Consider the following 13044-nt stretch of genomic DNA (forward strand, 5'->3'; position numbering starts at 1 on the left):
ACTAGATCAACACTCGTTTAACTAGCCTACATTGTATATTCTTTCAGGTTATGGTCTACATTCCAGTCAATTTCTTATTTTTTTTAATGGGATTTGTTCCCATTGACGGGGAAGATGTTCCTGTGATGGGGGTCGCTATGGTAACCTATGGATGGATTGATTGAGGTGGACAAGAAAGAGTGAGCGGAGTGAGTCATTGTGTTCGTACGGGGGAGGGGGGCACTAATTGAGGAATGAGGGTCTCCCCAACAATGGGAGGATTGTGGTTTGCGTGAGTGAGAGAGAGACAGACAGAGGGATATTCAGTCAATGCACAAAAGACATGTTTCATAGCATTTTTGGAGCATTATTTCCATACATCAGTTCACAGTGAATCCATTTTTGGGAATGTATGTATTTTTGGAACATATTCAGATCATCAGTTCACAGTGAACTGATGTATAAAAGGAATGTATTAATGTGTTGAAAGAAATGCAATGAAAATGTCTTTTGTCAGCTTGCGTGTGTGTGTGTGTGTGTGTGTGTGTGTGCGTGCGTGCGTGCGTGCGTGCGAGAGAGAGAGTGGCACACATACACTCGACTGTGAATCTCAGCACGCCGATTCCCTTTCATGCACTGTATGATAGTGACACTCAGTATTAATGTACAGTAACTCTTGAGTGTGTAAATAATGTATAGCCTAACCCAAAATATATGGACCCCTGCCTGTCGGAGTGAATGAACGGATGGAATTTTAGGCTATAGATGTGTCCACTCGTGGGCTAGCTGGCACGTGCACTAGTTGGCACGTGCACGTGGAGCAGATTTCACAGGGGAAATGTGTTGGAATGAGATAGACGGCCCTGCCTGAAACTCATGAATCAATGCTGCAAGCTCTCACACTAATCACATGTGCGTGTGCGTCTGTGCACGTGTGTGTGTGCGTGCATGCGTGCTGTATGCTATGAGTTCTGGTGGGCCCTACAGTGCAACAAATTCATTCTGACAGCAGGAACTGAGTGCGTGAGACCACTCCTCCTCCACCCCCCCCCCCCCCCACACCCCCCCCCCCCCCCACTCCCCATAAACTATATCAATGGTTATTATATAACTCTTCCATCCATCCTTCCTTCCTTCATTCCTTCCTTCCTTCCTTGGTTCCTCTTTCTAAGCCTTATAGCTATACTACTTGGTTAGTCGTACAACGGTGTGGCACGATCTACAAGCTCACAATGCGGTGGGACACGTGAGCTTGTAGATCTACCTTTTTTTTGCCTCCAGTGTGTACTACAGTAAATGACAGAGCATGAATTAAGCATGACACACCGTGGAGCGTGCAAGCCATTTGTCATCCCTGCTTCTGTGCAGAGGCGTCAATTGGGTATGGCAGCTGCCATATATTGGCTACAGGGGGAAAAAAAGAAATGCACTTCTTAACATTAATTCATCATGCCTCCAACATGACTGGGCGCGCTTGCAAGACACCAGTCATGTTGCCATACCTTAGCTTTTGCTGAACTGACGCCACTGCTTCTGTGTCCACCCTCATACCACCCCCCCTCCTCTCTCTCTCTCTCTCTCTCTCTCTCTCTCTCTCTCTCTCTCTCTCTCTCTCTCTCACACGCGCTCGCCCACTTTCTAATTTCAGTAGCCCAGATGCTGCTGTATTGCCATAGCAACAAGAGGCATGTTAAATGGCCCTATAAATATATTTAGGCATTTTAGAATAACTTAATGACGTGAAATGTGAGAATGCACAGTAATCATCATCAACCAAACTCTTTCCACGTGACTGCTACCATATTACTTATGGGCTTTTTATGGAAATATTAGAGATTGCCTATATTGATTTGGTGACTATAGCCTATAAACACACACACACACACACACACACACACACACACACACACACACACACACACACACACACACACACAACATATAGTCCCCCATAAGAATAACCATTGATTTATAATCATCTATAAAAAGCCAAATTTAAGAGGCTTTCAAAAACCAATCTGACGAGTTTTATACAGCTCTGGTAGCCTGCTGTACATCACTTCTTGTCTGCAAGCGACACCTCGTGCGATGGTGCATTATATAAGGAATTAAGCTTCTAATGACACACACGGGTAATTAGGACGATTTTTACACTGTACGTGCGCTCTATTTATAACTTGTGCGCGTAATAAACGGTGTCGTCCCAGTATCATCATTTCAGCCAATGTAAATCTACTGTTTCATCCGGTCCCATCGCATCAGCAGCCGAGGGGAGGGGGGGGGCTGTGAAACGTCACAGATTTTGTTCTTCTTTTTTTTTCCTTCTTGTGTTTTAAGACTAATTTATTCCCCGTCGCGTGACGGTGTCGCGCGCCGAGAGCTCTGGTCCATAGCGTTAAAGGAGTTCTCCTTAACGCTATGTCACCGATGAGCCCTGGCGCCGCATGAAAGGCTCCGCACCCTCTCGTCTGTAGTAAAAATAAAGAATACAGTTTCGCTACTCACCAAAACAAAGACGGCTTTAGTGAGTTGAAACCCTATTTTCCTCAGTGGGAACACTCTGAGCCCCCCACCTCACGTCTAAAATACACTTTTTAGACAGAGAAGTTGATATTTCACCGGAAGGCAAAATCTGGTCAATGGCATTTTCTATTGACAAGATCTGTAGAGGGCGCTGTGGAGTAGCTAAAACCTCCGGTGAAATGTTTTATTTTATGGCTAAAAATGTGTATTTTAGACGTGAGGTGGGGGACTCAGAGTGAACCCACTAGGGAAAGTAGGCTTTCAACATCTACTACTTTTGGTGAGTAGCGAATGTGTGTGTTTTTCTTTTTGCTACAGATGAGAGGCTGAGCAGCCTGGGTTACCGCGGCTGTGAGCGCAAGGGCTCATCATCACAGATGAGCCTCATCAGTGACATAGCTACGCGCCAGAGGCGTCAATTGGGTATGGCAAGCTAGGCAGCTGCCATACCTTGGCTACAGGGGGAAATAATGAAATGTACTTTTCATCATGCCTGTTGCTAAGGTATGGCAACATGACTGGCGCGCGTGCAAGACACCAGTCATGTTGCCATACCTTAGCTTTTGCTGAACTGACGCCACTGGCGCGACACCGTCGCCCGACGAAGTATAGAGCGCACGGGGCTCGTACAGCGGCAGAGCATCACTGCTTCATTCTACCAACCAACCAACCAACCAACCGCCCCCTCCATTCCTTCCTACCGACCATTGATCCAGCAACCACTCACTGCCTCTCTCTCTATCTCTCCTTCTCTCTCTCTCACTGCCTCCCCGGCTTCGCTGAGCCCCATCACCCGCTGCGCTTTTCTTCGTTTTTCGGGGAGGGGGAGGAAGAGAGGGAAAAAAATAAGCACATTTCTTAACATCAACCATGGCTGGCACCGAGGATAAACCGGCGGCGGACAAGGAGGAGAACAAGTCCAACTGGAAAGATTCCATCTACAACTCGAGGACCGGGGAATTTCTGGGTCGCACGGCCAGCAGCTGGGGTAAGGAAGGAATGGAGGAGAGCGGAATGGGGGGCGGGGGCCCCGCAGATTGGCCATCAATTAGAGATATGATGATCATTCATTGTCTGACTGCTGGTCGGTGTATTAGACCTAGGTTCCATTTGATTTTAGAACCTTGTGAGATGCTTCATCGTGTGTGTGTGTGTGTGTGTGTGTGTGTGTGTGTGTGTGTGTGTGTGTGCGCGCGCGCGCGTGTGCGTGTGTGCTTGCGCTTGCGTGCTTAATATATGTGGTGTACCCAGACGTGTGGTTAACATGGCAATCCATTTTGGGGTATCTCAAAACCCCATTACTGGCCTATACCCCAATAGTGTGTATAAACCCATAGGCTATTAAAGCCTTTACCAAGAAGAAGGCATGCTATAATAGGCACCATCAAATATGTCCCCTTTGTTGCAGAATCCAACAATCACAGTGTGCACAAAATATACTTAGGTTTCTTGCATCAATTCAAGGTAGGCAGGTTAGCCTACTGATTATTCTGTCATCAGGATGGGATCACTGTAGTAGCCACAGTGCAGACCATAGCTGGGCCCCGGCTCATTACCTAACACCTAGACCTCACTCTAATGAGCTGTTTTATCATCATCGCCTCACTCCACCATTGGCCGCAATGCTTTGCTGTGCCTATAGCTCACATTTATGTAATGGTTCTCCAGTTCTGAGGTAGAAGCACTCCACAGTCCTCCTATAGGCTGGGGGGTTAGCAGGAGGGTGGGGGGGGGGGGGGGTGCCTGGCTGTCAGGCTTGCTGGGGCTCTATGCTGCTGTGCAGTGGGATGCTCCATTGCAGTTGCATGGCCGCCCGCATTAGCATGCCTGTCAAGGTCAAATGGGATTCCCTCTCTCTCTCCTCTCGTTCTCTTTCGCACACTGGGCAGGTGCATTGTGGGATACTGTTGGAGAGGAGTGAGAGAGAGAGGGGGTGTGCTTGGAGGAGGCTCAGGGGTCCATCCTTTTATTGTCAGCTTAGTGGGGATCTGAGCTATGTGAGCTGCCATACTGTGGATTGTGGTGAACCATTTTGAATGGATGCTCCGTGCACTGTGGTTTGTGGGCCCGAGAATCTGCTGTAATTTGATTGGGCCTCGTCGTTATTATATTCATCTGCATTGTGTCTCGAAGTGGGCTTTCTTAAAGGATGCTTTCAGTCCAATTATTATTTCATACAGATGGTTTGACAGAATTTAGGGCCTTGATCGCGAGAAGAGAAAGAAATCAGATGGCATTGTCATTTGGTTGAACTATAGCTCCTGATTAATTATATATGAACTCATCCCCATCTCTCTCTCTCTCTTTCTCTCTCTCTCTCTCTTACTCACACACACACACACACACACACACACACACTCACACACACACACACACACACACACACACACACACACACACACACACACACACACACACACACACACACACATTTATTCTCTTTCTTCCTTTCCCTTGGTTCCTACAGGCTGCATTCTGTTGTTCTACCTGGTTTTCTACCTTTTCCTGGCGGGCATGTTTGCCCTGACTATGTGGGTAATGTTGCTCACACTGGACGACTACGTGCCAAAGTACAGAGACCGCGTGCCAGACCCAGGTCAGTGCCTACCCGGACGGACACACATCGTTTCACGGCACCCCGCTCTCTCTGGGACATCCATTATTCATTATTGCCGAGGAATCACCGTAATATGTGCTGAATCATGGATGCTTTTTGTATTGATTTGTTTAGAGGTATTTTACTTCGTTGTGACAGGAGTACAGTTGAAAGCGGTGTACGGTTTCCTCTCTATCTGTAATGTGAGACACACCCTGGCTAGCGTACTCCACCTTCCTCAGCCAGTGATTAATTTGTACCACACATCCATGGTCATATACAGTATAAACACCAGGGGGGGGGGGGGGGGGGGGGGGGGTGTGACTGAGTTACTAGGGCCCAAGGTGGAGGGGCCTTAATTTTTAGCTATTGAAAAATAGCAGATATACAAGCTCACAGCGCTGCGAGCTTGTAGATCTGCTATTTTTTAAAAGTCGTGAAAATGTGTGCAAATCTTTGAATATATGTGTTTTTTAAGCGAACATTTTTAACTAAAATTTTGCTTTTAAAAAAGGTTTGAGCACCACTGACATAGAAACATACGTTTTTTCAAAAAACCTTAGAAGGATTTGAAATATTCAAAGACAAAGAAAAATTTTCACGATTTTCAGGATTTTTTTAAAATAGCAGATATACAAGCTCACAGCCCAGCACACTTCACTATTTTCAGGATTTAAAAAAATAGCAGATCTACAAGCTCGCAGCGCAGCACTCGGTGCTGCGCTGTGAGCTTGTATATCTGAAGAACATTCATGGGGGGCCCACAGTGAATCCCTGTACCCAGGGCCCAGAATTTGGTGCGACACCCCTGCTAATTAACACCATGCTGCCGCAGATATGGTTTAACTTGTTCCTATTCTGGGGGGAACATTCGCAGATTGTCTATTTTCAGCAAGAAAATATGGTGTAAAGAAAAAAAGAGTGCACCAAGTACAGTGCAACCCAGCTCCATTTGACCAAGGTTAAGTGGTTAACAACACTGTTCTCTGTCTCAGGGTTGGTGATTCGTCCAAAATCAATGGACATCTTGATCAACAAAAACGATCCTAAAGACTATGGAGAGTACGTTCGACACCTGGACAATCTCCTGAAAAGTAAATGCCATCTCTGCCTAAATGTGCTTTTCTCCATTGAAATTCTGTTGAACCTGATATTAGTTATGAATAATAATAACAAATATAACCTCAGCGTGATTTGTGGTGCACGTCTTTCTGATCACTCTTTCTGCTTGTCCCACGCCGTCCCAGGCTACAATGACACACTCCAGGAGAAGAACGAGCTGTGCACTCCGGGAGAGTATTTTGATCAGGACGGTAAGAAAGAGGACGTGTCGGAGAACGCAGGCCAGGGGGGAGAACAGCCGGCGAGCAACGAGGATGAGAATGTGAAGAAAGCTTGCCAGTTCAAAAGGAGCCTCCTGGGTCGTTGCTCCGGCCTGTCCGATGACACCTTTGGGTACAGCGAGGGCAAACCCTGCGTTCTGCTGAAAATGAACAGGGTAATGTCACCATGGACAGACAGATTGAGCCTCTTCCTTTCTTTCCTATTCAAGGCGTTTCAGAAGCCTGAAATGCATCTTCGTTTTCTTCTTGCCTTCCAACAAACCTTCTTTTGTGGTCCCTCACATCCTATCTGTCACCTTTTTCTCATTTTGACAGTGACCAATAAGAAATAAAATGAAAACATATTGGGGACATTGCTTCCTTAATTCCAGAGTTATATGCGGTCACTTCCAATAAGTGATCCTCTTTCTTTTCCCTTATAGATCATCGGTTTGAAACCCCGTGGGGATCCGTACATCAACTGCACATCGAAGGTAAACTTCTCTATGTAACCGTACTGTAGATGAGATGCACGTTTATTTCTGTATGTTTTTGTATTCTGATTCGTCTCAATATGATTTTGTTGACATTGTTTCATTTCTTTGCCCTTTTTTGTTTTTGTTTCTGATTTCTTTTTTGCATGCGGTCACTGACGGCTTTAGGGTAAGATTATATGTAAATTATGAGGATTAAGCCTGGCAGCATGATGCTTTTCTTTGAGTAACAGGCTCTGATACAGCAGCTGCTTATGCCATAAACCCGTCATAACGTCACAGAACTGCCTTCCGTTTTCAAGTCATTTTAATCTGCAGGACACAACATCTTTTCAGACAATAATCAGCTGAAGTAAAACACATAATGCTTTGCAATTTGCTCATCCGCTTCTTTGTATAATAACATGCTAGGATATATTTTCTTTCCCCCCACCCGTTTCATGTTGGTTCTGGTTTGATGTTTCATTTGTCTGGTGAATTGAGCTTTGAAGTTCACGTGTTGACTAGGTCTTTCACAATTATTACATAATCGTCTAATCGCAATTATTTTACATAATCGCAATTATTTTGGCATAATCGTCATAATCGTTTCCATGTTGAATATAGTGAAAATAGCAGATCTACAAGCTCACAACGCGTCACGATGCGACACGTTGTAGGCTTGAAGATCAGCTATTTCCACTATCCGTGTTCTTTTTTAAGTATAAAGTTGTCAAATATGTCGTTGTTTTTTTGGCGACCGTCAGTTCGCAGTTACTATCAAAACCTCCACCGCCTGTCTGTCTGTCCGTCAGTCTGTCTGTCACGCCACACTTTTGCCCTACTCATATCTCCGCCATCGTTGCCCCTATACATGTGAAATTTTCCACACACAATCCATGTCTGCCAATCCACAACCTCCACCCTTCTAGGGACCCCCGCAGCACCAGGGACCCCCAGGGACCCCCGCCAAAAAGCTAAAAAACAACCAAATAACGACCCCAAATCGGCTGCTCACCACGTTGCTCTGCCACAGACAAAGAGATGTCTACACACATCTCATCAACATGAATCTCCTCTTTTCTCACATGCCCCTCTTCTAGCGCCACCATGAGGCCAGTTCTTGCAAAACACATTTACGGACACAGCTCCTACAATTTGTGCCCTAAAATCACGCAAATCGCTACACAGTATGTCTACACTCATCTCATCAACATGGATCTGTCCCATATAGATTTGTTTAACACATTTTTGGACCTAAAATCACACTGCGACCTGACGGTCGCTTATCTCCCGATTAGGGAGTCTTACTGGTATATTTATGTTATGTGTCATATCTGCCATGTGAACTTCAAAGCCTAAAAGCCAAACAGAAATGTAATTGTCAATGACAAAAACACAATTAAATCGTTAATCGCAATTATTTGAGTGACAATTAATCGTCATGTAAATAATATAATAACATAATCGTGACAGCCCTAGTCTTGACTGGTGTTTATCTTCCACCTCCTTGTAGACGGAATCCAAGATTGACTTCCAGTACTTCCCCACTGGGGGACGCTTCGATAAGATGTACTTCCCCTACTACGGGAAGAAAGCTCACGTAAGCATTTATGCTTTGACCATTATTTCACATATTTGTTGATGTATTTGCAGTGATTGATAGTGATACTCTCGCTCCCCTCTCTCCTTCGCTGATGCAGGCGAGCTATGTGCAGCCACTGGTTGCTGTTAAGCTGCTTCTGAACCAGGAGGACTATAACACAGAGCTGACCATCGAGTGCAGGATCGAGGGCTCCAACCTACGCAACAACGACGACAGGGATAAGTTCCTGGGCCGTGTTACCTTCCGGGTCAAGGTGGTTGAGTAAGCGGTCGGCTTGTAACAGAAGCCCAGCCGCAGGGCTGCCCACTGTACTAGCGGGGTTTACGAAATGGAAGGGAGTGTCATAAGTGTCACTGAGAGTGTTCTTTGTGCTAGGACCAAAACTGTTCCATTTGGGGGCATTTGGCTACTGTAGTACCGTACATCGTCGTGGTGTAGAATGTCACTTTGTTGACATTTTGTGATGCTTCCTTCTCTTTCGAGAATCCTCAGTGTTATCATTTGGACCTCCTCCCAGATCCCCAAGAGAATCTGACATAGGCTCCGTTCCAGACTCGACAACTCCGTTCACTCATTCCATTATTCCTCATTTACTCACTTTTAATTCTCTTATAGTGAAGATAAGATCGGATGCGATGTAAGCTGGTGCAGCCATAAATAGATAATGTGCTGTGTTACAACTCTGATCTGTCCACTGCCAGAAACAGAACGTTATCTTCATCACATGGAACAATACAATGTATTGAGGGAGATGTTGGGAGGGTTTTCACCTTGCTATGCCATCCGTGACATCGGACATTTCCATCACATCGCCACAGTATTCACTGTAATACCTCACAAACTCTGTTTCACACATTGCAAGACATCAGTCCCTCATATGAAATTATCTTCATAAATAACTATAGCCACTATATTACTATATATGAAATGCCAGTTTGATGATGAATACCCCTGTCCACATTATGAATACATTTTTGATCCTTATCATATTTAGGAAATTGTAGATAGATATCTGTGTTGTGGACCACCTAACCACAGCCCAGTCTTGTGGTTTGTGTCTGTCTGTTTGTCTGTCTGTCTGTCTGTCTGTCTGTCTGCATGTCTGTCTGTCTGTTTACTCACTCTAATTTACCACCTCTCCACTGCAAAAGCCAATGTGTGGGTGAGCGAGTGGGTACTATATACAGTATTAATGGTGGACGAGGTCACACGCGTGCGCACACACATACACACGCACTCACACAAACGTGCGTGTGCTCGTGCGTGTGCTCATGCGTGCGCATGCGCGCGCGCGCACACACACACACACACACACACACACACACACACTGTAAGTATGTACTGTATATCCCTTCATGTTCTGTATATCTATTTGGGTCTGAAAGATTGTTTGTCGGTTTTCTCTTCTTCTGCCTGTTAATCTGATTGTCTGCCAATCTGTCTATTACTTCTCAATGTATATAGTCTACAATATACACTACAGTATTTACTTAATTCACACTGTATTTTTTTGTCACAAAACACAAGGTCTGTGCACTGTAAAAAAAAAAGAATAATAATAATTTAACAGAGATTTACAGGAAAGATCTTATCTTATTCAAAACTATGTTTACACAGTTTTAAAAGGAACCCACATTTGAAAGAACAACTTGTAACATCTCATCAGGGTGCCTTAACACCTGTTGAAATCAATTGTGGAATAAAGGTGATTTTGGAGAAAATATATTTATATATTTTTTGTTTTACTTTTTTGTGCAGTAACTTTGGTATTTTGGGATGGCCACAATTCGTCTTAACAACTGACACTGACTTTGTGGAAGTGTAGGCCTAATGTTGACCACTTAAACATTCTTAGTGGAACGGACCTGAGCTACAACTGTACTTCAGCCGTTTCTTTCTCTCTCTCTCTCTCTCTTTGCCAAAAAGTTACACATTGAACGCTTGTAGGTCTGCCATTTTTGGCTAATGTTCCCCTCAGAATATAGATGCTGGGGTTCAAGTGGTTAAACCAAATTTTAACCACTTGAACCGTAGCACCATATTCAGCGAAAATAGCAGATCTACAAGCTCATAAGTTATACAGTATAGACTGCTGGGTCAAAAGGGTCAAAAGGTTATAGGGTTTAAGTGTTTATGCCCTATTTTATACTATATCATATGATACACAAAACATTTACGAGCTCACATTTCGATGCCTTGTGAGCTTGTAGATAGGTATTTTCACCATAATGATTCTCCTGTCTCACTTCTCAACTGTGCTGTGTCTAAATTTAGAACCAAATATGTCAAATAATAAAATGTTATAAAATGTATTTATTATTTTCTTAATGAAACTTTGTCTATGACCATGACAAAATGTTGGGCCCTGATTCCTGACCCTTGACTGTAGTATAAACATTTAGGATCTGCACTGTAAAACTGCAGTTTGTGGTACAGTGTATTGGCCACACGAGGGAGCCAGAAACAAGACAGCAAGCTGTCAATAATGAAAATGATGCCCTAAGAAACGTTGGGGAGTCATTCAAGTTCTTTTTTGACTAAATTCTAATAAGCAGTTTGGCACTTAAATAAATCTATAATCTTAAATGAATATTCACGGCCTAGGCTAAATTAACTTTCTATCTGGTAAAGTCAAATTTGTAGACTTCTTAATTTACCTTCATGACTTTGCTGAAGTGTACAAGCCATTGATTAGCCTCCCTACCCTTTTCTAAGGATGACTTAAGCTACTTATGTTTAAGTTCAACAGAGGAAGGTTAGACATGCTTTGTAAACTGTAAGAGTGCCTACAGTGGACCTACAACATCCACAATCTATAAGCATTACACTGACTAGTAAATTGTGCTGTTAAGAAAATCATTGTCTTACCATTGCACTGTCCTTAACTATTATGTTTCTGATCAGAAACTGGAAACTGTAGCTGGAAACTGTAGCTGGAAAACAGTTGGACATTGGTGGACATTGAGTGAAAATGTGAAAACTCAATGTCCACTGACATTGAGTCAGTGGACTCGACAAAGATGTCCTTGTAAGTGTGTAAGTGGTTATGGAGAGACAGAAACTATAGGACAGAACAGGACATTTCTATAGCCTTCTACAGTATTTTGTTGAAACTGAAGGAAGTGTGTGTGGGCAGAAAGTAGGCCCACGCCAAAATCTAATTGAAAATACTTTAAACATAATGAGTTGCAACTGGGTTAGTTTAGGCTGCATTACACAAAAGATCCATGATTTAAAAAAATCCTAGCGCTCTGTTCTCTGGACAAAAAGACTGGAATAACTGGACTGATAGAAATGTTCCCTCTCTAACTGCAATCATTTGAATGTTGCACTACAAAGATCCCTTTGAACCTGGGGGGATTTGAGTATGCAAGGCCACATGGATAAGGCTGGTTATCGTCTTATCAGCTAAGACTTGAACTCTGTAATTTACTCTTGCTAAGTTGGACCTCCATTGCCTCGCTGCAGTCAGCATCCGTAACAAGATTAAGACTGTAAATATATCTTTAGGCTTTACTGCAGAATAAGGCGTCGGTACTTTCTCCTGTCCTATGTGTAAAGATGAGAGATGGGGGACATGGTGTTCAAGAGCTCTGACATTGAATGTGAACTTAATCATAAAGTCACTTAAGATATATTCACTCACTCACTCACTCACTCTCACACACACACTCACACAAACAGCATATTTGCAAAAAAGAAAAACAGTTTTTCTTTTTATATTTTTTTATTCAAATAATTCAACATCCCAGCAAATCCCTGATTTACAACTTACATTCCTATAGCATAATGTTTCCTCTCATATTTACAAGTATATCTTATATATTTATATATATTTATTTATTTACCATATGCAACATTAACTGTGAAAACTTAAATCTGGCCAAGCTCTTTAAAGTTTAAAAACCTTATCAAATAAATACCCTGAGCCATAATAATTACAATGATGAGGATGTTTTTGAACTGGCCCAATTCTCTACATTACTCAAACATCACAACCCAGAACCCTTAAAACCAGTTAAGTCCAATCTCATCATACCATCGTACAATGGTGGCGTGGCGTGGCGCATGCAAGAAGGGTTCGCCCGGCCAAAAGAGGGATGCCAGGTTGAAAGTGGTAGTAGCATAATGTTTGGTGGATGTTGAGGTTCTAGTGAATCTAGTCCATAGGAACAGATTCCTGGTATAGGACCTGACCATTAACTGTCAGCTTTGCTCATTTCTTCAGAATGTTACACCCAACATGCCAGGGCTAGTGAGCTCCCAGAACCCAGCTGAGTTGAGCCGATGGTCAGCATTCTCCATTTGGTTTCACTAACACCTAAAATGTGAATTAATCACCTCTTTTTCTCACTGTCTCTCTCTTCTCTCCCTCTCTGTGCATAGCTTTACATATGTACGGTATATACATACAGTTGCAATATTTCGATGTTTTTTGATTCGTTTTTTGTTGTTATTAAAAAAAAAAAAAAAAACTATAATGCTGGACTGACCCATTTAAAGATCCAGTGATTGACCTTACTTTGGACATTCAGGATGCCAGCA

At 43.4% G+C, this 13044-nt stretch overlaps 1 protein-coding gene across 1 annotated transcript; it reads left to right on the plus strand.

Moving 5' to 3' along the window:
* Positions 1–3372: 3372 nt before the first annotated feature.
* atp1b3a (ATPase Na+/K+ transporting subunit beta 3a) lies at positions 3373–8764 on the plus strand (the record flags this gene model as incomplete). Its single annotated transcript, XM_080725693.1, has 7 exons — positions 3373–3490; positions 4970–5098; positions 6094–6192; positions 6346–6596; positions 6864–6914; positions 8410–8496; positions 8597–8764. 7 exons carry the CDS (start codon positions 3373–3375, stop codon positions 8762–8764), a joined length of 903 nt encoding a protein of 300 aa, XP_080581819.1.
* Between the last annotated feature and the right edge of the window lie 4280 nt (positions 8765–13044).

The sequence above is a fragment of the Nannobrachium achirus genome, assembly GCF_963921795.1.
Source record: "Nannobrachium achirus genome assembly, chromosome: 5".
NCBI classification, from domain to species: Eukaryota; Metazoa; Chordata; class Actinopteri; order Myctophiformes; family Myctophidae; genus Nannobrachium; species Nannobrachium achirus.